We start from the raw sequence: 26809 nt of genomic DNA, 5'->3' as shown, positions 1-26809 counted from the left end.
ATGTCATTGGCTGCTGAATCTGTGAATATCTTTTAAACGGTGCACATTTAGGAGATCTTCTTTGTACCTACATGTAAGCTTTATCATAGGCATACCTGTAGGTACAAGGGTCCAAGCGGTGTTTCAACTTTTTATCGGTACCATGATTGAAAGTTGGAGCCATATAGACTCAAATACATCTGTGTGTAAAGGGTATCAAAATAATTTATAATAAGTTTCCTTTTTTGGAGCTGTTCGGCGATCAGTCCTCATGTCCTATAGATCATGTTGCAAAAATAAACGGGTGAAATAATCCAAATGATATTAGATTGAGTGTTTTTTTCTTCACATTTAACACCGCAAACAATAGTGAATAACATCAAAAGAAAAGCCCGGATTCACAAACGGCGGCGCATATTTATGCCGCCGTAGCGTATTTTCTTTACGCTAGGCCGACGCAGCGCAGAGAGGCAAGCACTGGATTCTCTAAGCCAGTGCTGCCAAATCTGCGCTGGGTTTCCTAGGCGTAAGCCGGCGTATGTGGAAGTGGGCGTGACCCCATGCAAATGATGGGCTGAGGCTCAGACAGATACGTATAATCAACGGCGCATGCGCCGTCCCGTGGATGCATCCCAGTGCGCATGCTCAGAATCACGTCGGATCTACTCCCTAATATACAACGGATCACTGCCTACGGCGTGAACGTAACCTACGCCCAGCCCTATTCACGTCCAGCGTAAACGACGTAAAATACGACGGCTTATGTTCCCTGGTGCAGCCCTTTGCATGGATGCTGCTGAGTTACACCTCCTTTTATGGGGCATAACTTTACGCCGACCGTATGACTTTACGCGCACTGCGTCGGACGGACGTTCGTCAATCGGCATATCTCCCTCATTTGCATATGTGAATAGAAAATCAATGGGTGCGTCAAATACGTCCAGCGTAAATATGCGCCCACTCTACCCTGGCGTAGGCAAGTTATGTCGGTCGGATGAAGCCTATTTTCAGACGTATCTAGTTTTGTGGGCACGGCGCACAGATACGACAGCGCATATTTGCACTTACGCGGCGTATCTCGAGATATGTCGGCGCAAGTGCTTTGTGAATCCGGGCCAAAGTGTTTAAAGTAATAGTATAAAGTAGAGTTGTACCGATACTAGGATCGGGACCGATACTGAGCATTTGTGCAAGTACTCGCACAAATGCTCCAGATGCTTCACCCAATACCTGGGAATGCGGCAGAAGTCGGCAGGAGGAAAATGGATATTTTACGTATCGGCCTAAAATGAGGAAAAAATATGTTTTTTTCATATATTTTTGGGGGATATTTATTATAGAAAAAAGTAAAAAATATTGCATTTTTTTCAAAACTGTCGCTCTATTTTTGTTTATAGCGCAAAAAATAAAAACTGCAGAGGTGTTCAAATACCACCAAAAGAAAGCTCTATTTGTGGGAAAAAAAGGACGTCAATTTTGTTTGGGAGCCACGTCGCACGACAGCGCAATTGTCTGTTAAAGCGACGCAGTGCCGAATCGCAAAACCTGGCCTGGGCCTTTAGCTGCCTAAAGGTCCGGGGCTTAAGTGGTAATGCTTGTTCATAGGCATGTTACAGATCACCATATGTTTTAGGGAATTTCTGTAACAGATGGGAAATCTTTTCCTACTAAAAGCCCCAATGAAATCTGATAATTTTGCTCACACACAATCTGCCTCCTTTAATAAATGGCTTCAATTATGTGCTGTAAACCAGGGCAACCCATCGGAATCCATGAAGTGCTGGTCAGTGGTAAATTTGGATTGGTTGCCCCTCATTTATTACATACATATAGTACATCTGTGTACTTGGCGTGAACTTTTTTTTTTTTTTTTTTTTTGGGTTCTGTCTTGCAGAAGTCCGAATGGATGATGACGACCTGTAACCACGCCCTTTACGCAATCTGTGATGTCTTCACGCAGTTCTATGAAGACCTCAATGGCATTCTCCTTTCTGACATCTTTGCCCAGTTACACTGGTGTGTTAAGCAAGGTTAGTCTGCTTGGATGTGTAAGGAGGGCTGTTATGTTAGGATAGAAATTGCCATCCATATTTTTTTATTTTTTTGTTTCTACTAAAGAAAAGTGTTTTATAGGCAGAAATATTGGAAATTCTGAAGTGATTCTAAAGCCTGAAGGTTTTTGCCTTTTTTAAAGTGTTATTTTTATTGAAAAAAAAAAAAAAAGTCTTTACAAATCAACCATGTTATTTATACTTTTAGATTTGCACAGAGCAGCCCGGATCCCTCCGCCACTTCTCTATCTTCTGTGCTCCTGCCCCTCCCTCCTGAGTGCCACCGCAGCAAGCAGCTTGCTATGGGGGCACCCGAGCTTCAGTCCATTCAGACACAAAGCTGCGGTTCGGCCCCTCTCCTCTTTCCTGATGGACTTTGACAGCAGCCGGGAGCCAATGGCGCCACTGCTGTGTTCCAGCCAATCAGGAGGGAGAGTCCCAGACAGCCGAGAGACTTGTGGACAGTGCTGGACAGAGAGGGGGGTGAGGTGCTCAAAGTATTAGGGGGACTGAGGGGGGCTGCTGCACACAGGAGGCTTTTTATCTTGATGTATTAAGATAAACCTTTTGACTTTACAATCATTTTAATGCATTCTCTGCATTAGGGTATAAAACCTAGTCTCTCCCCCCCCCCCCCCCCCAAATACTTGCCTGAGCCCGATCTCGATCCAGCGATGTGCACAAGAGCAGAGGCTTTCTCCCTCCTCATTGGCTCACACAGAAGCAGGAGCCATAAGCTCCTCCTGCTGCTGTCAATCACAGCCAGTGAAGGTGAAGAGGGGTCAAGACTGAGATGTGCTCTGTGTCTTTTGGATACACACAGGTGGCCTAGCTTGCTATAGGGGCACGGGAGGGAAGGGGGTGCACCCAAAAAGGGGAGGATTGGGGCTGCTCTGTTCAAAACAATAACACAGAGCATGCAAGTTAAAAAAAAAAAAAAAAAAAAAAAGCAGCAGCTCTGTTTCTGAAACCCAACCGCCCACCTTGTACCCACAACCTGCTTCCCTCCTATACTGACAGTCCCAACCCAATACGCTGTCCAAATGGTGTTCAGTCCACCTGTATCCCTTTTTTGTCCTCGTTTATATCGGAAATCTGTTACTGTGCTTGAATTTTTCCCCTCAGCTCTCTTTTATCCTTCCCGGGAATAGCCAATCAGAAGAGATGTCATCTGATTGTCTGTCCAATGTGGTTTGGTGGCCCTGGACAAGCAAGGGAAGCTCTGATCTCGCATTGCTTTACCAGCACTAGGTGACACCGGAATAGATCAGTGACCCGTCCAGCACCTGTATCATTTGTCGGGTGACCTAATTCTGGATGCTGAAAGGTTTGGAGGAAAAAAAAAGTTGAGGGATTCTGAAACTTTTCATAAAAGTAAAAGCTAGAAGTAATTGTAACGTTCCTGATAATAAACAAAAAGTGTGAAAATTTCCAGGATTCTGCCCAAGACCTCAAATTTGTGTTCTCTCATTCCAGACAACGAGCAGCTGGCCCGATCCGGCACCAACTGTCTGGAAAATCTGGTGATCCTGAACGGAACCAAGTTCAGTCCTGAGGTTTGGGACCAAACGTGTAACTGTATGCTGGACATCTTCAAGACCACCATCCCCAGCGTGTAAGTGTCGGCCATGCCGTTCTTTTTATATCCGGTCCGCCTATGGTGGTGCTTTCAGAGAAGGGCGGAAGAGCTAAAGGAAATGTGTTTTTTTTATTTATTTTTTTATTTTTTTTTATGGCCTGTTGAGAAACGCATGAAGTCCTTTAACCTTTGGGTTTTACTGTTGACTATCGGTGTTAATTTTAGCAGCAAATTTCGTTTCAGTCTTAGGCCTTGTACCCTTGTACACACGGTCGGACAAAACCGATGAGAATGGACCGACGTTCAGTTTAATCGGTCCGAACCGACCGTGTGTATAGCCCATCGGTCTGTTGTCCTTCGGTCCAAAATTTTAAAACCTGCTTTAAAATCGAACCGATGGACCGCTGTCCGATCGGTCCAAACCGATGGTTAGTACAGAAAGCATCGGTTCAAAACCTGCTCAGAATCAAGTCGACGCATGCTTGGAAGCATTTAACTTCGTTTTATTCAGCATGTCGTGTGTTTCATGTCACCGCGTTCTGACCCGATCGGTTTTTGGAACGATGGTGTGTACACACATCAGACCACTTCAGCGGTGAACCGATGGAAATGTCCCGTCGAACCATTTTCATCGGTTTGGAACGACCGTGTGTACGCGGCCTTAGTCTTGGGACTAAAACGTCGTTTTAGTTCCATTTTTGTCTTCTGCAATTGTTTTAGTTGCAGTCGTATTTAGTAGACGAAATCTCCAGTATATTTTAGCTGACTTAAATGTCCTATGTTTTAGGAGACTAAGACCCCTTTCACACTGGGGCGGGAGCCGCGGTGGCGGTATAACGCCACTAAAAATAGCGACGCTATACCGTCGGATTTGCCGCAGAATTCGGCTGCTAGCGGTGCGGTATTAACTCCTGTTAGCGGCCGATAAAGGGTTAATGCCGATCGCAATGCGCCTCTGCAGAGGCACATTGCGGGCGGTATTGCCGCGCTTCCCATTGTTTTAAATGGGAAGGAGCGGTGTACACACCGCTCCTCTCACCGCTCCAAAGATGCTGCTGACAGGAGATTTTTTTTCTCTCCCGCCAGCTCATCGCCTCAGTGTGAAAGCCCTCGGGCTTTCACATTGAGTATGCAGTGCAGGAATTTTTCAGGCAGTATAGCAGCGCTTTTTTTAGCGCTGTACCGCCTGAAAAACTCCTCAGTGTGAAAGGGGTCTAACTAATTTTGGTTGTCTAAAGTCGAATGGGTGTAATTCAATTGTAATGCATTATTTAACATTTCTCTACAATTTCCAAACTCATTATATACGGCTGGAGTGAAAAATCTCCCATGTTATTATTTATGGTATTGAGGTTTGAACATGCACTACAGACCAGTGTTCATTTTGAAGTCAAATTTCAATTTTAGTTATGTCTTTTTTTTTTTTTTTTGCTAATGTGTTAGTAGGATGGGTATCAAATAAAAATAAAGTTTTATTTTAAGTTTCTTTTTTACATAGCAGAGCTGAAAAAACTGCACTACTATGTAAAAGACCAACATTAATTATTATTATTAATAATAATAATAATTATTTATTAATCCGCACCCTGTTTTATTCTTACAATAGTAAGATTGGTTGTTTTTGCGCATTTTTAGTTTATAGTGGTGTTAACTTATTTAATTATTGGAGCACTCACAATAGCGATAATAACTTTTGAGAGACAAAGTTGTTGCGCAGCATTTTTTTAATTTATTTTTTGTTTAGTGAAAGGTTCTTGTAAAAAATAAAATCTGACACTTCTTTACTGTTCCAGGCTCTTGGCATGGAGACCATCCGGGATGGAAGACGATTCTTCAGACAGGCGTTATGTGAGTGTTTGGTAGGATGTGATTTGCACGGTTTCTTCTATAAGGTGCCTGCTGCTCAGGAATTTCTCCCTCATGGTATTTCCTGATGTAGGAGTAGTGGGATTCCACCGTGATTTAGGTGGCACTCTGTAAGGGTCCTTTCACACTGCCTAGCGCCCGGCGTCGGTGGTAAAGCGCTGCTAGTTTTAACGAAGCTTTATCGCTGTTATAGCGGTGCTTTTCGGTCGCTAGTGGGGCGCTTTTAACCTCCCGCTAGCGGCTGAAGAAAGGGTTAAAAGAGCCTGTGTTGCGGCGTTGCCAAATCGCTTTGCAGTCGCTTCGGCAGCGCTGCCCATTCGATGGGCAGGGCATTTTGGGAGCGGTGTATACAATGCTCCCGCACTGCCCCAAAGATTCTGCTTGCAGGACTTTTTCTCGTCCTGCAACGAACCGGCCCAGTCTGAAACCACTTGGGCTTTTAAACTGGGGAGACATGAGAGGCGCTATTTTTTAACGCGAAAACGCCTGAGAAACGCTTTAGTGTGAAGTGGCCTAATGAAAATTAGATTAACATTTCTTGGTCTAAGGTACCATACCTGGAGGGAAAAATCGGCCATTCCTGGCACACAACAAAGACATTACACGGATATGCCTTTTTATTTATTTTTATATATATATATATATATATATATATATATATATATATATATATATATATATATATATATATATATATATATATATATATATAATATAGACAGTGGGCAAATGTACAAAATCAGCAGGGCACAAATACAATTTACAGTGGGGGGGGGGGGTGTGTAACGCAGTGCCGTATCCCAAAAAATGGCTTAGTCATGGGGGGGGGGGGTGAATCTTCAAGAGGCCAAGTATTTTAGAATTGGGGGGGGGGGGGGGGGGGGGGTCAGCCTGCCAGGGTTGTGTGTGAATTTTTCCATGACATGATGGTGTTTTATGTGTCGGTCATTCTCTCTGTTTTCCAGCAGGATCTGGATATCGATCACCAGTCAATGAGCAGCATGGAGAGGAATCCATCGGAGAGGGCACAGAGTCAGGTCTCTGAGGAGAACTGGAAGGGGAAGAGCAGTGAGAGTGAGTCCTGTGTTCTTGTCCCCTCTCACACAGGGTATCCCCGTCCACAAGCTGACCACCATTGTCTCTCCACACAGGGCTGGCTGATCAGAAGCTGTTTGCTGGTCTCCTCATCAAATGTGTCGTGCAGCTGGAATTGATTCAGACCATTGATAATATCGTCTTCTTCCCTGCTACCAGCAAGAAAGAGGATGCTGAACACTTGGCTGCAGCGCAGGTAAAGGATCAATGCTTCTGCAGAATGTAACATATATGTATGTCTGAATTTTTCATCAACGGGGGACACCATGCTGTTAGAAAGCATGACCGTATGCCTTGCCCCCATCCTCACTTAGAAACAGGCATTGCATGGGGCTTCAGGTTAATAAACACTGCAGAAGCCCTGGGAGACCAAGAACCTCCAGCCTACATGTGATCATTGTCAAAGTGCACATTACATAACCAAGAATCACTCTGATTGGTTCCCCATCATAAGTGGTGACCTGCGTTGTCAGTGATCACTAGCGGATATGGACAGAATCAGATGGTAGCTGTCATGGGGGGGGGGGGACTGTTACCAATCCATCAGTATAGGGTGTTGTAGAAGGAGACCCTAATCTTCAGCAGGAGTCTGCAACCTTTTCTACATTGTGCCAGTTTTCAAGCATTGGACAACCGGTGTGTCAGTGAAAAGCATGGCTTAGATCTCAGATCAGCCTTCCTTCCTGTGCCATCAGACCTCTGAGCCCCAAATCCCTGTACCATCAGACCTCTGATGAGAGCCCCAGTTCCTGTACCATCAGACCTCTGATGAGAGCCCCAGTTCCTGTACCATCAGACCTCTGATGAGAGCCCCAGTTCCTGTACCATCAGACCTCTGATGAGAGCCCCAGTTCCTGTACCATCAGACCTCTGATGAGAGCCCCAGTTCCTGTACCATCAGACCTCTGATGAGAGCCCCAGTTCCTGTACCATCAGACCTCTGATGAGAGCCCCAGTTCCTGTACCATCAGACCTCTGATGATAAGCCCCAGCTCCTGTACCATCAGACCTCTGATGATAAGCCCCAGCTTCTGTACCATCAGACCTCTGATGATAAGCCCCAGCTCCTGTACCATCAGACCTCTGATGAGCGCCCCAGTTCCTGTACCATCAGACCTCTGATGAGCGCCCCGGTTCCCGTACCATCAGACCTCCCGATGAGCCCCAGTTCCTGTGCCATCAGACCTCCCGATGAGCCCCAGTTCCTGTGCCATCAGACCTCCCGATGAGCCCCAGTTCCTGTGCCATCAGACCTCCCGATGAGCCCCAGTTCCTGTGCCATCAGACCTCCCGATGAGCCCCAGTTCCTGTGCCATCAGAGCTCCCGATGAGCCCCAGTTCCTGTGCCATCAGAGCTCCCGATGAGCCCCAGTTCCTGTGCCATCAGAGCTCCCGATGAGCCCCAGTTCCTGTGCCATCAGAGCTCCCGATGAGCCCCAGTTTCTGTGCCATCAGAGCTCCCGATGAGCCCCAGTTTCTGTGCCATCAGAGCTCCCGATGAGCCCCAGTTCCTGTGCCATCAGAGCTCCCGATGAGCCCCAGTTCCTGTGCCATCACTACTCTGGTCAGTCTCAATTTCTACACCTTCAGACCCCATGGCTGAAGTCCATTCCACCAGGAATAGCAAGAGGGTGGGCAGGTGTGCCTTTTAACTTTACGATGTTCACAGCTGCAGGTGGGCCTACATTGGTACTAGGAGGAGGGCTGGCATGTAAACTTCAGTAATGTTAGGCAGGCCTCTCGGAAACATCCTGGAGGTGGGCCTCAGGTACAAAGGGTCAGGCCAGGTTTTGTAATTGACAGCCTGGTGAGCTGCCAATCACAGCCTTTGGCTGTGACACTACATTGGTAGTATGCAGGCACCCGGCTGAGGATCTTTTGGTCCTCTGGTGGGCCATGGAGCGCTGGAGAAACTCCCCTCCAGGTGAGACAATTAAACCTGTAGACTCCACACATGGGTGTTCGCCTCTGTGTAGCATGTACTGGGAAAAATAGCTGCACACCACGGCTGGTCCTGAATCCTTTTATTTAAACATCCCAAAGTGACACACACAGGACACTGACAGGTACAGATGTTTGACGCGTTTCACACAAATCTGTGCTTAATTATAACCAAGTCAGTCTGAGCCCGCGCACATGCGACTTGATTATCTTCCAGGTGACCATAAAATTGGGTTCCCTTGCGTGACCACCCTGGTACTTGTGCCTTGGGTTGCCTATCTCTGGTCTACAGATTGCAGTTAGGAAGAAGTTAATTCTAGAATCCATGTATATGAACCTGTAATAATAATACATGTTTGTATATTCTGTACACGCAGAGGGATGCCCTGGACGAAGAGATTCACATTGAATCGGAAGATCAGGGAATGTACAAGTTCATGTCAACTCCGCATCTCTTTAAACTTCTAGACTGTTTGCAGGAGTCGCATTCTTTCGCCAAAGCATTCAATTCCAACAACGAGCAGAGGACGGCGCTGTGGAGAGCAGGTAAGGCAGGATCGCATTGTGTCCCCTATAGGAAATGCAGAAGGGAGTTTTTCTGATGGCTTTTTGTTCCGTAGGCTTCAAGGGGAAATCCAAACCCAACCTACTGAAGCAGGAGACCAGCAGCCTGGCCTGTTGTCTGCGGATTCTATTCCGGATGTATACAGACCCGCAGAGGCAAGACTCCGGGGATGTGATAGAGCAACGACTCTTAACGTAAGACTCTGTTGGCGGGCCCCCCCCCATCCCATCTTCAGTCTGTACATCTTACACAAGCATTGTGCGCTAGATAGTCGCAGCCTATTTAAAGCTTATCAAATGTTTGTGTGTAGTTATATCTATAGAGATTGAAGTACCATATTTATCGGGGTATTGCGCGCTCTGGCGTATAGCGCACCCCTAAAGTGGACCCGCATTCCTGTAAAAAAAATATTTTAGTACTTACAGTTTTGGTGTCTAGCGCGGCGTCCATCGGCGGCCTCGTCGGCTCCGGCGTCCGTCTGCGGCTTCGGTGGTGTCGTCCTCGTCGGGTCCGGCGTCCTTCTGCGGTGTCCTTCCCGCGCTGAGTTTGAACCACTGCGCCGGCCTATACCAAGCGCAGTACACTCGGGTATAGTCGGGCAGGCTCGGCTCCTCTCGCGGTCACGCCTTGTACGTCCAGGACGTGACCGCGAGAGGAGCCGAGCCTGATTTTTAGGGCAAAAAAGTGCGGTATACGTCGATAAATACGGTATAAAAAAATAAGGAGAGCTAATGGAGCAGCTAGGGAGAAAATAAATCCCCCCCCCCCCCCCCCCCACCTTCCTTATATCTGTTTTCCGACATCGGACTGTTTAACCACTTCCATACCGGGCCTTTTGTGGCACTTCTCTCCTACATGTAAAAATCATAATTTTTGCTATAAATTACTCAGAACCCCCAAACCTTATATATGATTTTTTTTTTTTAGCAGACACACTAGGGAATAAAATGTCGGTCATTGCAACTTTTTATCTAGCACAGTATTTGCTCAATTTTTCAAACTACATTTTTTTAAATAAAAAAAAAAAAGCCCATTTTTATTTTTCTATAATGTGAAAGATAATGTTGCGCCAAGTAAATAGATACCGACCATGTTACGCTTTAAAATTGCGCACACTCTGTACTTAAAAATCTCCATAGGCAACGCTTTAATTTTTATTTTTTCAGGTAGCCAGTTTGGAGTTACAGAGGAGGAATCTATTGTGACGGGTCCTCTTTATGGAGAGATGGGGGGGTCAATAAGACCAGGCTGGAAAGCATGAGATCGAGGGGGAAAAAAAAAATTCACGGATCTCAAGTTGACATCCGGGAACCCGGGCTTGACATCATAACGGCGTGGCCGGGCCTCCGACGGTCATAGAGATGACCGCACAGAAAAATGCGCTGGATGCCATTAATTTTAGTGGCACACTGGAAATCGCACCTGCACTGGGAACTGCACTGCATGTGCAGGCTGCGATTCCAGAACTGCTGCAGGGGCCCCCTTACATTGGCGGTCTGTGGCGAGGGGCCCCCTTACATTGGCGGTCTGTGGCGAGGGGCTCCCTTACATTGGCGGTCTGTGGCGAGGGGCTCCCTTACATTGGCGGTCTGTGGCGAGGGGCTCCCTTACATTGGCGGTCTGTGGCGAGGGGCTCCCTTACATTGGCGGTCTGTGGCGAGGGGCTCCCTTACATTGGCGGTCTGTGGCGAGGGGCTCCTTTACAATAGCTATCATGGTAGAAGGGGCACCTTACATTGGCAGTCGGTTAAATGGCCCCCTTAAATGATTGGTTTCATTGTTACCTGAGATATGGGAGACCCTCTGGTCTCTCACAATTGGCTCTGGAGCTAAAGGCGCTGTCAGGTGAATGGTCACTTCAGGGACCCCTGGCAACCTCTGGAAGGAATCATACGTTTCATGAAACCCTAGTTGAATAGGCTGCTTGCTATAATAAATATAACTCTGTCTTGGCTCAGTTGCATCCTGTTTTAAAGATTCTCCCACAAGAGACCCCCCCCCCCCCCCCCCCGATCCCAGGTTGATGTCACATAACTTTTGCATTGCTGCCATTATTGGGAAAGGAACACATTCAAGTGTTGAATGCGGTCCATTTCCTTTCTAATGATCTGTGTCTGTCATTGCAGCGTGTGTAGCGAGGCCCTCGCCTATTTTATCACTGTAAATTCAGAAAGTCATCGAGAGGCCTGGACCAATCTACTGATGTTACTTCTTACCAAAACCCTGAAAGTTACAGACGTGAAGGTAGGTACATTGATTGTATAATGACCCCCCATCCCGTTCCTTCAGCAGTATCGCCCTCACAATTTCCTCCAATCACTCTGCACTGCCCGTCCCTCATTCAGGCCGCTCAGGTCACTTTGTGACAGCAGAGTTGAAGGGGGTGTCATTCATCCTGTCACTGATCTTCCTTTTATAGAGTCATTGCGTAGTATAATGGCAGAACGATCCTGTGTGGTAAATTGTCCAATTTCTGTAGGTGATTTGACCTCCCGGTTTCAGGGCTCCTTCCTTTTGCCTCCTCCAAGGAGGATAGATGAGACCATTATGTGAAGGGCTCCTACATTTCTTTAGATTTAATTGGGTACAATACAGATTTCTCTTTTATGCATCCTTTGTTTGGCTCAGTTCCCACTGGCGCGATTTGGGATCCAACTTCGTGTCTTAACACTACAGAAGTCGCTGCGATTTTTATAATGGCTTCCTGTACTGGTTCAAGGCAACTTCTATCCGACTTGTGCCCATAGACTTTAATGGAAGTCGCCTTTTTTTTTTTTTTTTTTTTAAGATTTATAAATGCCTAGGTGGATGCCGCATCGGTCCCCTGGGGCCTCTGCACTGAAAACTGAGCGATCGAACACCGGCGATCACTCGGACACACAGAGCTGCAGCCCAGCTTGGGTGCCCCCATAGCTTGCTGCGGGGGGGCACTCGTCAGGGAGGGGTCAGGAGCACCGAAGAGGGACCCAAGAAGAGGATCAGGGCTGCTCTGTGCAAATCGACTGCACAGACCAGTTAAGCATAACATGTTTGTAATGTCTCACTTTGTTGTTTTTTTTTTTTTATATAAAAAAAAAAAAAAATCACTTAAAGCGGTGGTTCACCCTCCATAACAACATTTTAGCATAAAATTAGGCTTAGTAGCGCGAGCTACAGTATGCCTGTATTTATTTTTTGAGCCCGGTACTCACTGTGCAATCGTATATTGAAGATTCCGACTCCCCGCAGGGAATGGGCGTTCCTATGGAGAGGGAAGGTGATTGACGGCCGGCTCTGGCATGTCACGCTCCCCGAAGACAGCCGGAACAGGTCTCGGCTCTTCACGGCGCCTGCGCACAGACTATGCGCAGGCGCCGTGAAGAGCCAAGTCCTATTTCGGCTATTTCCGGAGAAGCGTGACGTGCCAGAGCCGGCCGTCAATCACCTTCCTTCTGGATAGGAACGCCCATTCCCCGCGGGGAGTCGGAATCTTCCATATATTTTTTTATAGGGTGAACCCCCGCTTTAAGATTTCCCAAAATCCTTTTCATCCAATTGGGGAATTGGCCTGGAGCGTCTTATAAAAAAATTGCAGAAATGCTCAGAACATCGATATTCTAATTCTGTGAACGTCATCAATAATCTTCTAAAGCAGCCCCTCAATCCCGGTATGCTGATCCCCCGACTCCCACCTACGTGTTCCGTCTGATCCCTTGTGCCTTGCATTGTCTGCCCACTGCTCCACCTTTTGCGCGGTGCGTCCCTAACATTTTCCTTTTTGTCTCTGCAGTTTAAGGCACACGCCTCCAAGTATTACCCCCAGCTGTGTGAGATCATGCAGTTTGATCTGATCCCCGAGCTGCGTGCCGTGCTGAGGAGGTTCTTCCTGCGGATTGGGGTCGTCTTTAAGATCTGGAGCCCAGAAGAGGAGCCACAGGTGAACAGCATGAGTCGGTTATGATTGGTGCTGCTGCTGGGACAGTTATGGTGGATGGACAGTACGGTGGCGAGTGCTGCTTTGAAGACTGATTCCTCTGTGTATTAGTCAGACGACCGGCCTACCTTTTTTTCATCCAGTATTACCCGCCATGTCTGCCCCCAGCCCGGACTGTGGGCAACAGAAGTCAACCCGTCCCCCTCGTGGAACGTAGGTTTTAGGAACTTGTTAAAGCGTCTCTTATGTTCTCCGCAGTGTTCATACTCGTTCTAGTTCTTAGTTGGATGGAGATAAATCTATAATTTTATTTTTTCTACTTGGGGGTAAAGCTTTTCATAATCTGATTTTACTCTTTTATTTATTGGTCACCCCCCATGATGACCTTGCCGTGGTACCAGATGAGGATTTGGGGTTTGTAATGTTAGATATTTATTGGTAAACGTCTACAACACTGTCATCATGTGTATAGGTCGAAGGTCAGGTTTATAGGGGGGTCCTACTGGGTTCAGCAATTGTGTACCCTGCTGGGTGTAACTGAGACGTTGGCTACGCAGTGCGCCTCCTGTGCACACAGCTCAGAGGCACATCGGCATTACCCAGGCCTGGTTCACATTGGGGCAATCCTATTAATTTCTGTAATGAGAGGTCAGATCTGATAATGGCTCTAGGTTTCTCAAAAAATGGGTCATTCCTGGCAATGCAATCTATCCCTCGTGAGCCCGGAGGGTATAACCAGTGTGCATATACTCCAAAATTAATTCCCAGCAATCAAATGCCTATATACAGCCATCAATCCCCTGAACTGGAGCAGTGTCCAGCTAGAAATTTCATAGCAGCTCTAATACTGTACCTGCTAATGTGTATACTGATCCAGTAGAATACTTTTCCCATTAATGGGGGAGCCCCCCCATTCCTGCATTAAATGTATGGGTTTGCACACCTGCTGTGCCCATTATGAGGGGTTCCCACCCTCCCTGCACTAAGTTCCTGGGTCTACAAACTGGCTGTGCCCATTTATAGGGGTTCCCACCATCCCTGCACTAAGTTTCTGGGTTTACAAACTGGCTGTGCCCTTTTATAGGGGTTCCCACCATCTCTGCACTAAGTTTCTGGGTTTACAAACTGGCTGTGCCCATTCATTCATAGGGGTTCCCACCATCCCTGCACTAAGTTTCTGGGTCTAACAACTGGCTGTGCCCATTCATAGGGGCTCCCACCATCCCTGCACTAAGTTTCTGGGTCTTCAAATTGGCTGTTCCCATTCATAGGGTTTCCCACCAGTCCTGCATGAAGTTCCTGGGTCTACAAACTGGCTGTGCCCATTCATAGGGGTTCCCACCAGTCCTGCTTTGAGTACCTGGGTCTCCTACCTGCTGTGCTCATATGCCTACTGGTTGTTTTAGTCTTATGGAGACGGTAATGGGAGCAGCTGGAACACACCAAGGTGGGTGGAGACACCAAAACTTCCAGCTGGACAGGAACAAAGCTGGGGAATCATGGCAGAGGGTTGCATAATAGATCAGTGCCACTCCAAGCCTGAAGTATCAGTCTCCCAGGTTTCCACTCTATATTTAGGTGCTGGCAGAGAAAGCGCGTATCACTCCAAATTATAATATGGGATGCAGGTACCGCCGCACCCTGTATTAGGCTGGACTCGCACCTATGCAGTTTTGGCGCATTTTGCAGATTTGCACTACAGAACGTGTTCCATAGGAAACAATGTTAAATGGACTGTAGTGCAAATCTGCGAAATGCACTAAAACAGCATAGGTGTGAATCCAACCGTACACTCCAATGTAAAGTCAATGAAAGATGCTTCAGCTCAAATCCCAGTCCATTGGTCACTCCCCTCTGACCAGTTTCACCCACACTGGGCTTAATTGTAGAGACTCTATGACTAAGCCCAGTGTGGATGAAACATGTCAGAGAGGAGTGACCAATGGACTGGGATTTGAGCAGAAGCCTGACATTAGTGTTAAGTACAGTGTGTTGTGGTACCTGCATGCCATATTGTAATATCCAAGACTTGCAAAAAAAGAAAATGGACCTTTTGTCAATTTTCCTCTATCTGTCAGCCCTCCTCCTCATTAAAACCCACTTTGTAAAAGTGAACCCAAAAATGTAAATGTACTTTTCCTACCTGGCTAGGTGAAGGTGACTTTACGTGACTGCACCACAGGATTCTGGGGGACACTGAAAATCAAAAATCCCATGAAATGTTTTTCCTTGGGAGGTTTAGTATTCTCAAAGGATCTTGTGGGGAGGACTACAGGAAACAGCCGAGTCTTATTTAAGGCAAAGCTCCACCCAAAAGGTAAGTACCCTCCACTGCCACATTTGGCTCTTTTTTTTTTTTAGGGGGGAGCAGGTAGCTGCTCCCACTTCTAGGTAAGATCACCGCAGGGAGCTCCAAGTATTTGTGCCCCCTCCTCCCGCCATATTCTTGGACCTGTGCGTAGTAGGGTGGTAGTATGCATGCAGTAGGCAATGGCTGTGAAGGCTTCACTGCCAGTTTCCCTCAGTGAAGATGCCCATGCCTGCACCTGGAACAGACTGAAGAATCTGCTTGGGGTGCTGACATTGCTGGGTTCCTGGACTGGTAAGTGTCCTTATATTAAAAGTCGGCAGCTACAGTATTTGTAGCTTCTGACTTTACATTTTATTTATTTTTTGCCCAGACTGGAGCCCCTCCTTTTTATTCAGGGAGTGGTAGTGAATGACTATTCAGTTCAACCTTAGACCCCTTTCACACTGAGGATTTTTTCAGGCGGTACAGCGCTAAAAATAGCACCTAAATACCGCCTGAAAAACTCCTGCCCAGCCTTCTCAATGTGAAAGCCCGAGGTGATGCGCTGGCAGGAGAGAAAAAAAATCCCCTGCAAGCAGCATCTTAGGAGCGTTGTGTATACCGCTCATTCCCATTTAAAACAATGGGAAACTGCGGTAATGCGCCTCTGCAGAGGCGCATTGCGGGCGGTATTAACCTTTTATCGGCCACTAGCAGGGGTTAATACCGCACCGCTAGCGGCTGAATCCTGCCACCGCGCCTCCCGCCCCAGTGTGAAATGGGCTTTAATGGATAATATGTAAAAGTGTCTGGACAACTTTTTTCTGGTACAATAAATGCAAAAGAGGGAATAAGAAGAGGGTTCCCCCAGACAAGAGGGAGGAAGAGATTACCCAAACGAGTCGGGTGCTGAGCTAGAAGGGCATAGGACCACCATGGGCCCCCCCCCCCCCCACACCTTGAGGAAATTATTGTGGGAGTCATGGAGGATACTGGTCATCAGGAGGCTTTCACATAAATTGGTGTTGATGTTATAAAGCAGGGATAAGCAATTAGCGGACCTCCAGCTGTTGCAAAACTAGTCCCATCATGCCTCTGGTTGTCATGTTTATAGCTGTCAGAGTCTTGCTATGCCTCATGGGACTTGTAGTTCTGCAACAGCTGGAGGTCCACTAATTGCATGTCCCTGTTATAAAGGATATTTAGAATGCAATGCTTTTGGTTTGGGTGGAGTGATCCTTTACATATAAAGTAATATCCTTGAAGCTCTCGTCAGTTTCCTAAGCAGGTCCGCGTCTTCCACCTTCATCCATTTTTCCACCATCAGCCAGCAATTCTAAATGTTTAATTGCATCCATACACATCTCCTGTGAGACCGATGCAGAGTATTGTGTAGAGCAGGGACATGTAGTTTTGCAACAGCTGGAGCTCCACCAATTACAAGTCCCATCATGCCTCTGCGTGTCATGCTTGTGGCTGTCAGGGTCTTGCTATGCCTCATGGGACTTGTAGTTCTGAAACAGCTGGAGGTCCGCTAATTGCTTATCCCTGGTGTAGAGGGAACTGATGTGGCTGGAAGGGAATTGTATTTCCAGCACCCTTTTGTGTGCCCAGCCGTATGACGTCCCCACCCTGAGATTCCACATAATACTATGAGCTGTGTGTGATGTCGCCTCTGACCGCATCTCTTCCGTCCATTATGGCCGAGTCCTGCTAACCCTCTGCTGCACATGACTACATCTTATCCCTTCTGTTTATTATGTGTATGCCAACAGCTCTACTATCCATGTGTAGGCCTAGTCCTAGTTGACCACATCCTCTCCCCAAGCCCTATTCACCAAACCTGTACACATCCTTACTGCACATCTCCTGCCACATATGCTTGCCACATCGCTCTAAAGCAGGGATATGCAATTAGTGGACCTCCAGCTGTTGCAAAACTACAAGTCCTATCATGCCTCTGGGTGTTACGCTTGTGGCTGTCAAGTCTTGCTATGTCTCATGGGACTTGTAGTTCTGCAACAGCTGGAGGTCCACTAATTGCATATCCCTGCACTAAAGCCTCATACACACGATCGGATTTTTGGCGGACAAAGTGTAGGACTTTTGTCCGAAGGGCGTTGGCCACGAACTTGTATTGCATACAGACGGCAAAGAATTGTCGGCCAATAAACACAAAACCACATGGTTTTTCAGCGCTTTAGCGCCACCCTTTGGCCAACGTCTGCTAATGTTGTGTTGAGCATTGCTTCTGAGCATGTGTGTTTTGTTCAAAGGACTTCTATACGCACACAATCAGATAATCCAACAAGACACATTTGTTGGCGGACAATTTTAAAGCATGCCATCCAACATTTGTTGGCGGAAAATCCGACAACAATTGTCCGCTGGAGCATACAGACGGTTGGATTTTCCGACAACATCTTCCCATCCCACAATTCCCGTCGGATAATCCGATCGCGTGCATGAGGCTTAAGGCTTGGTTCACACTAGTGTGACTTGTGAGACCGGGAGGGGTTGATTTGCTAAAGGGAAACCCACTTTGCACTACATGTGCACTTGCTGTAGATCCGAAGGGAGACATGCAAGGAAAGTAAACAGCATTTTTGCTTGTACATGATTGGATAAAATCAGCAATGCTTCCCCTCAGATCTACAGCGACTACACTTGTAGTACAAAGGTGCATTCAAAGGTGCAAATCAAACCCCATAGTCGCATGACAAGTCAAAATCCATTTATTCCAATGGCACCGTTCTAATCTATGTGACTCGGTCACATCGGCTTCATATTTTGAGGCAACCTTAAGCCTCGTACACACGATCGGATTTCCATCGGACAAAGCCGCGGAATTTTGTGCGAAGAGCATTGGCCGTGAACTTTGTATTGCATACAAACAACAAAGAATTGTTGGCCAACAAACATGAAACTACGTGTATTTTCAGCTCTTTAGCGCCACCCTTTGGGCTTCTTCTAGTGTTGTCTTCTGGTTAGCATTGGTTCAGAGCATGCGTGTTTGGACTTGTGTACATACGATAGGATACTCCAACATCACACATTTGTTGTCGGAAAATTTTAAAGCATGCTATCCCACATTTGTTGTCGGAAATTCTGACAACAATTGTCTGATGGAGTGTACAAACGGTTGGGTGAGTGTACAAACGGTTGGGTTGTCCGACAACACAATTCCCGTTGGAACGTCCGATCGTGTGTACGAGGCTTCAGACTCGCATACGCTCTAATGTTGCATGGAAGTTGCACGACAATGGGAGTCGTACCAGTGTGAACCAAGCCTTATGAACCTAATCTGCAAATGATCCTGGTAACTCCTGAATTGCATGTTGATCAACCCTGAATGGTATCCATCTTGGAAAATTACAATGAATACAGCTGACCACAATGGGTGATCATGTGACACTCATGCATGGGGCTAGTCCAGTGATGGCGACCCTTGGCACTCCAGATGTTTTGGAACTACATTTCCCATAATGCTCCACTACACTGCAGCGTGCATGAGCATCATGGGAAATGTAGTTCCAAAACATCTGGGGTGCCAAGGTTCACCATTATTGGGCTAGTCGGATTTGTGGCTCCTCCCATCGTCAGGGACAGAAGGGGACATATTATTATTATTAGGATTCCTGTACCTCAGTCTATATAAATCTATGTATAATATAATATTTCCCCCCCTCATAATGTGTACATTTCTTATTTTCTCTGATTTTAATTTTTGCTCTAAACTGTGTGATGTGACCGATTTCTGGATGTAAACTTTCTGAATGATAAAAGGCTGTAAAGTTTTCTATGTAAGATATTATAATGTATCATATTGTTATAATATATTCTGCTTTAATCGGGTGATAAATCGATCAATAAAGCTTTAATGGTGATTGCGGCCGGGGGGCTTCTTCCTGAACACACCAGATGTCACGGCTATGAGAACAAAGAGCGAGGCTCCTGATTCCAAGAGATTGATGCCTCGTCACTAGGCTCACAGATATGGTGAAGAGGGCCTGTCTGCCTGGTCACACCTTTTTGTGCTTTAACAAAAATAAAACAATCAACCAATTTATGAAAAAAAAAAAAAAAAAAAAAACATACGATGGCCTGTAACGGTCAGGGGTTAACACCGTTTACGATATTCCATTCCACTCCACTAACCCAAGACAGCTTATCCGACAATCCAGCCGACAGGATTCATTCCATTCCCCAGAATAAAGAGTCAAACGAATGAATACTTTTAATGGTACACTCAGCTTGTTTTATACAGTTACAAGCATGCTACAGGGACTATGAAACCCTCCACCCAAAACATCACACAATGGGCCCTTAATGAGTTCCCCCTCAATCCCAGACAGACATTCTGGCACCGCATTTAGGGTGCATTCACACCTGAGCGTAGCGCTTTGCGGCGTTTTTTTACCGCGATTTGCAGCGTCAAAACGCAGCGTTTTTTACCTCGATTTGTCGCAACAAAACGCAGCGTTTTTTACCGCAATTTTTTACAGGTCTAGGGTCACCACTGTAAAACGCCCAAATTCAAGCGACAAAAAAGGGTCCAGAACTTGTTTGGGCTTCAGGCGTTCGGCGTCAGGCATTTTGTAGTGGAGATGTGAACCATCTCCATAGAGAATAATTTATTTTTTCTCCTCTAGCGTTTTGGGGCGTCGCGCTTCAGGCGACAAAACGCTCAGGTGTGAATGCAGCCTTAAAGGAGCTAATTTTTACAGCTGACAAGTCGCATTCCACATCTTATCATCAATAGACTTTTCACACAAAACAGTGTCATTAGCATCACACAATGAAAAGGTCTGTAGAAGCAGACCTAATTAGCACAATGGACACAGAATGCACGTAAACATCCCATAATAGGCAGCCAGACTGGCTACCAAGCTCCAACTTACATCACCACAGTAGCAGACTTAATTAGCATCTCAACAGTCTACGTTACACATTGGATGAGACATTCTTATTGACCTGTAATATGTCAAGATCCTGCAGTACATGAATTATCATTAATGTCCCATCTCATGTAATTCATGATATCAGTTCTTAGTCATCCTATGCCCAAAAGGGACTCCTGTTACATGCCCCATCCCAGTACAACTGTCCAAAACCTATTTGGGAATCAATCGATTCCATTAATAAGTGAATGTAAAGGCTCCATACCAGAGGCAACATTAACACAATTAAAGGGGTTGTAAAGGCAAAAATAGCTAAATATCTTCCTTTACCTTAGTGCAGTCCTCCTTCACTTACCTCATCCTTTCATTTTGCTTTTAAATGTACTTATTTCTTCTGAGAAATCCTCACTTCCTGTTCTTCTGTCTGTAACTCCACACAGTAATGCAAGGCTTTCTCCCTGGTGTGGAGTGTCGTGCTCGCCCCCCCTCCCTTGGACTACAGGAGAGTCAGGACAGCCACTAACACACAGCTCCTTTCTCTATCTGCAATGTAGAGAGCGTCCTGACTCTCCTGTAGTCCAAGGGAGGGGGTGAGCACGACACTCCACACCAGGGAGAAAGCCTCACATTACTGTGTGGAGTTACAGACAAAAGAACAGGAAGTGAGGATTTCTCAGAAGAAATAAGGAGCAAAATGGAAGGATGAGGTAAGTGAAGGAGGACTGCACTATGGTAAAGGAAGCTGTTTAGGAAATAAAAAAATTACCTTTACCACCCCTTTAAGAAGTAGAAAAATATGATTTATATTAGTATTATACAGTAAAACCTTGGTTTGAGAGCGTTTTTGCAAGACGAGCAAAATTTTTAAATAAATTTTGACTTGATATACAAGCGATGTCTTGATATACAAGTAGCGTCACGTCACAAGTGACTATCAAAGAGAAGAGCGGCCCCTCTTTGTGTAGCGATATGGTTACATTTAATGAAGGTGCAACATATTGCTACACTTAGACCCCTTTCACACTGCCGACGCCCATAGAGTCGACGGGAAAATAGCAGTAAAATGCTGCTATTTTACCGTCTGATTTGTGGTGCATTTCGGCTGCTAGTGGGGAGCTTTTACCCTCCCCCCGCTAGCGGCTGAGAAAGGGTTAATACTGCCCGCAATGCACTGCTACAGCGGCGTATTGCCAGCGGTACGGCAGCGCTGCCCATTGATTTCAATCGGCAAGAGCGCATTGGCAGCGGTGAGTTCACCGCTGCGTATGCGCTCCAAATAAGCTGCTGGCAGGACTTTTCCTGACGCCCTGCCAGCGCATCGCTCCATGGAGACTATAGAGCAGCTGTTTTAGGGCGGATTGCAGGCACTATTTTTTTAACGCTATAGCGCCTGCAAAATGCCCTCAGTGTGAAAGGGGTCTTAGAGGCGCCTCTCTTCTCTTTTAAACTCTGTACCGTTTTTCTCCGAAAATAAGCCCGGGTCTTATATTCATTTTGGCAACAAAAAACACAGTAGGGCTTATTTTTGGGGTAGGTCTTGCCATGTAATGTGCCGTATTCTCTCCCCCTCCCTCTCCCTGCCTTCATCTGCATTGTGGGTCAGTGACTTCAAAAAAATAATTAATTAGTGGATCAGCAAGCCAAACATCTGACATTGTGTGGGTGAGTTTACACCTTGATGATTGGTGGTATGACGTTAGAGGTGGAGGAAGCACAGATTCACAGAATGGATAATGTAGAAGGAAGGAAATCCTTCCACTGCAGTTCCTCAGGTAGCGCTTCCTCTCCAGCAAGAACACTGAGCAACACAGTAGCAGTCGGAGGGAGCAGTGCCTTCGATGATCTCACACTACAGATTTACCGCAATGAGGATATGGAAAAAGAAAGTACCTATGCACAGGAAGTGCCGTTTTTTTGGGGGGTACTACTTTGGCATAATTAACATTTCTAGATGTTCCCTAAAACTATCTTTATTGTAAGAAAAAAAAATTGTGATTCTCTTTTCAGCCAGAATCGTGCAGCTCTAATATCTGGTACAGCCAGAAGAGCAGCGCTTTCAGGAGAAGCTGCGCAATGGCGGCTTTTGTATATCAGAGGACAGGTTTTCTTGAATATCTCAGTCAATGAGATGGAACAGGTAGTGAATCTGTTAATTTGGAGCTTGTACAAGGATTATACACCCCATCAGTCTATCTTTCTCTCCAGGAAGACCTCGGACCTGATGGGCTGGGTCCTCTACGGAACTGAGAACGTTCACATGTGTAGAGTGTGTAAACCAGTTCCTTGCTTGATACAGGGAGCCTCAAGTGCAGTACCAGATATAATATTTAATAAATGTAAAACTACTACAAGAGATGGTCAGAGACTGTAGATCTACAGGAGATGGTCAGAGACTGTAGATCTACAAGAGATGGTCAGAGACTGTAGATCTACAAGAGATGGTCAGAGACTGCAAACCCACTCCAGAAGATGATCAGGGACTGAGGACACGCTACAGCATATAATCAAAGATTGCAGACAAGCTACAGTGGACAGAGGCTGCAGACACGCAACATCCAACTGATAAGAGACTGGGCACACACTACAGGAGACAGCCAGAGACTATAGACACACTACATAAAACTGATAAGAGACTATAGACATTCTACAGGACACGGCCAGAGACTGTGGACATGCTACAGGAAAGGGTCCCTGACTAGGAACATGCTATAGTGGATGAAAAGAGACTGGAAACAGGCAACAGGAGACCGATGGAGACTGGGAGCATGCTATGGAAGACGGTCGTAGAATGCAGACACACTACAAGGGATAGTCAGAGACTGGACATGCATAACATGATGAGATTGTTAGAGCAGTGTCACAACCAGGGTGTCCTGGCACCTTGGGGTGCTGTCCTGATTCCCCCAGGGCCCTGTGGGAACAGTACCAAGTTTACCCTGGATCGATTTCATCAGTTGCCATGGTGCTGGTGGGCCAGCTGCTCCATAACAACCAATGGCGTTCAAAGGCCAAGGCGCTAGGAGTCATTTGGTGCTATTATAATGTTGGCTGGCTCGCTAGCAACGTGGAAATGCCTGACTCTAATTAAGGGCAGGTGCCATGCAGGGCCACCCCCAGCTTTCTGGCCAGGAAGTCTGCCTTCTCCAGACCCCCTAGACTTCCCACGATCTGCCTCCTCCAGACCCCCTAAGACTTCCTACATTCTGCCTCCTCCAGGCCCCCTAGACTTTCCATGCTCTGCCTCCTCCAGACCTCCTAGACTTTCTGGGCTTTGTCTCCTCCAGACCCCCTAGACTTCCCTCACTCTGCCTCCTCCAGACCCCCCTAGACTTCCCACATTCTGCCTCCTCCAGACCCCCCTATATTTCCCACATTCTGCCTCCTCCAGGCCCCCCTATATTTCCCACATTCTGCCTCCTCCAGGCCCCCCTAAACTTCCCACATTCTGCCTCCTCCAGACCCCTTAAGACTTCCCTCATTCTGCCTCCTCCAGACTTCCCTAAACTTCCCACATTCTGCCTCCTCCAGACCCCCCTAGACTTCCCACATTCTGCCTCCTCCAGACCCCCCTAAACTTCCCACATTCTGCTCCCTCCAGACCCCCCTAGACTTCCCACATTCTGCCTCCTCCAGACCCCCCTCGACTTCCCACATTCTGTCTCCTCCAAACCCCCCTAGACTTCCCACATTCTGTCTCCTCCAGACCCCTTAAGACTTCCCACATTCTGCCTCCTCCAGACTTCCCTAAACTTCCCACATTCTGCCTCCTCCAGACCCCCCTAGACTTCCCACATTCTGCCTCCTCCAGACCCCCCTAGACTTCCCACATTCTGCCTCCTCCAGACCCCCCTAAACTTCCCACATTCTGTCTCCTCCAGACTTCCCTAGACTTCCCACATTCTGCCTCCTCCACACCCCCCTAAACTTCCCACATTCTGCCTCCTCCAGACCCCCTAAGACTTCCCTCATTCTGCCTCCTCCAGACCCCCCTAGACTTCCCACATTCTGCCTCCTCCAGACCCCCTAGACTTCCCACATTCTGTCTCCTCCAGACCCCCTAGACTTCCCGCACTCTGCCACACAACTGGAATTAAAAGGTAGAGCTCTGATGTTAGGGAGGCCTGTATGGTGGGTAACTTTGATGTGACGGAGGACTGTGTCATTATGGGGGGGGGGGGGAGTCCGACACTCTGGTGTGATGGAGGGCTGTTTCATTTATTGGGGGGACTCTGGTGTGATGGGAGGACTGTGTCATTATGGAGGGACTCTGATGGGGAAACTTCTTATGTGAATTTAATTTCAGTGACAGGAAGCAGAACAGGCTGGCAGGATCCACGAGGATTTACAACTCATTCATTTATCAAATTATTTAAAATCACACTTTCCTAGAATTTAGTCTAAGAAATAATTTCCTCCAATGACCGCAGTATGCACCAAGGTAAAGAAAACACAGACTAACCAGAGGAGTAAACCTTTGCCGGAAGTGACATCACATGTGTTCTACAAGTTAAGACTTCCGGGTGTTGCATTTCACACTTATTTTTAACAGTAATGGGAGCTTATAAGGTGAAATACAGGATTTGGAAATCAGACGGATTGCTAAAATGTTGAATTTTAAAAGCAGCGGCAAGTCTGCTGATATGACAGGTTTGCTAATCTGACAGAACATGTAGAACACCTCTGATTTTATAATTCAACTTGTTAACAGTCCAATGGATTTCCAGATACTGTATTTCACCAGATATGCTCCGTTTACTGTTAAAAATACCTGTAAAATGCAAAACTCTGGTGGGTGTAACAAGATGTCCGCTTGCCACCTTCTCGGTGTATCATTACTATGAAGGAGTGCAGGGTGTGGCAAGATGGCGGCGGTGTAACGTCACTTCCGTAACGATTTCCGACGGGTCGCCTAATCTGATGAAACATCTGTATGCAGTCATGTACAGCGCGTGAACTGTGGGCGGAAGTGGCCCGGAACTCCCTGAGTACGGTTGGGCGCATGTGCGGGACGGCTGGGGACGCTGGGAGGGGCTGGACATGCGCATTGCGGAGAGGGCGCCATCGTGAGCAGGTTTGAATGTGAAGTGCGAAAGAGGAGGCAGAATAGTACATAGATCCACCCGGGAGAGCTGAACAGGTGAGAGACCCCCCCACATATCACCCCATCCCCTCCCCCCCCAAGAATCCCCCCCATCACCACAGATAGACTCCACCCTCCTGCACATCACCCCCCAACACACAGAGCATGACAGGTAAGGAGACTTCATGTAACACCCCATAATATTACCCCTCCCCCTCATATATCACCCCATAATATTACCCCTCCCCCTCATATATCACCCCATAATATTACCCCTCCCCCCTCATAGAACACCCCATAATATCACCCCCTCCCCCCTCATAGAACACCCCTCCCCCTCATATAACACCCCATAATATCACCCCTCCCCCTCATATAACACCCCCCCCCTCATATAATATCACCCCTCCCCCTCATATAACACCCCATAATATCACCCCTCCCCCTCATATAACATCCCCCCCCTCATATAATATCACCCCTCCCCCTCATATAACACCCCATAATATCACCCCTCCCCCTCATATAATATCACCCCTCCCCCTCATATAACCCCCCCCCCCCTCATATAATATCACCCCTACCCCTCATATAACACCCCATAATATCACCCCTCCCCCTCATATAATATCACCCCTCCCCCTCATATAACATCCCCCCCCCTCATATAATATCACCCCTACCCCATAATATCACCCCATAATATCACATCACCCCATAATATCACCCCTCCCCTCATATAATACCCCCATGATACCACCCCCTCTCTTATATCACCCCATAATATCACATCACCCCCCAAAATACCACCCCCCTCATATAACACCCCATAATATTACCCCCCTCATATAACACCCCATAATATTACCCCCCTCATATAGCACCCAATATTACCCCCCCCCCCCTCATAACACCCCATATTACCCCCCCCCCCCCCTCATATAACACCCCATAGTATCACATCAGCCTATATCACCCACCCCTCATATATCACCCCCCCTCATATGTCACCCCATAATATCACCCCCCCCCTTCTCGTATATCACTTCATAATATATCACCCCATAATTTTACCCCCTCACATAACACCCCCATAATATTAACACCCTCATATAACATCCCCCCTCTTCATATCACACACCCCCATATCACTCTCCCTCTATTCTCCCCATATCACCCCCTCCTCATGTCCCCCCTCTCGTCTCTCACAGGAAGTGATGGGGATCTCCCCACTAACAGACACATCCCACCATTCCACCCTCTCTATCAGTGGCGGGGAACCTGACAATATATATGGTGGCCCTAAAGATCGGCCCCAATCCTGTCTGAGGGACACACAATAGTGACCCATTTCTGTGCATTATATCAGGATAGGCGGCCCTACCCCTCCCCCCATCAATACATGTGCCGGAATATTCCTCAACACCCCCAAACTGTTTGGTGCCCCGTCATTGGTGTCAGTGGGAGGAATAGTGCCCCATCATTGGTATCAGTGGGAGGAATAGTGTCCCATCATAGGTGCGCTGAGTGTCGGGAGGGGGGGAGTAGG

At 47.0% G+C, this 26809-nt stretch overlaps 2 protein-coding genes across 5 annotated transcripts in view; both read left to right on the top strand.

The window, feature by feature from the left end:
• ARFGEF2 (ADP ribosylation factor guanine nucleotide exchange factor 2) overlaps positions 1-14235 on the top strand; it is a 57498-nt gene extending 43263 nt beyond the window's left edge. For 3 of the 4 annotated variants that reach the window (XM_040330871.1, XM_040330868.1, XM_040330872.1), the window contains 9 exons: positions 1874-2009; positions 3507-3645; positions 5403-5457; positions 6441-6549; positions 6627-6766; positions 8889-9057; positions 9132-9270; positions 11203-11320; positions 12846-14235. In XM_040330871.1, the coding sequence (XP_040186805.1) occupies positions 1874-2009; positions 3507-3645; positions 5403-5457; positions 6441-6549; positions 6627-6766; positions 8889-9057; positions 9132-9270; positions 11203-11320; positions 12846-13016 (1176 nt within the window). In that variant the 3' untranslated portion in view covers positions 13017-14235. The remainder of the gene's footprint in view (positions 1-1873; positions 2010-3506; positions 3646-5402; positions 5458-6440; positions 6550-6626; positions 6767-8888; positions 9058-9131; positions 9271-11202; positions 11321-12845) is intronic. The other variant, XM_040330869.1, reaches the window with a different exon arrangement.
• A 10963-nt stretch (positions 14236-25198) lies between these two features.
• The window catches only part of CSE1L (chromosome segregation 1 like), a 35269-nt gene continuing 33658 nt past the window's right edge, over positions 25199-26809 (top strand). The window contains exon 1 of the mRNA XM_040330866.1: positions 25199-25317. The gene's annotated coding sequence lies outside the window, so the exon portion shown is untranslated. The remainder of the gene's footprint in view (positions 25318-26809) is intronic.

The sequence above is a fragment of the Rana temporaria genome, chromosome 12 (genome assembly GCF_905171775.1).
Source record: "Rana temporaria chromosome 12, aRanTem1.1, whole genome shotgun sequence".
Classification (NCBI taxonomy): domain Eukaryota; kingdom Metazoa; phylum Chordata; class Amphibia; order Anura; family Ranidae; genus Rana; species Rana temporaria.
This window is presented reverse-complemented; position numbering and strand designations above follow the sequence as displayed.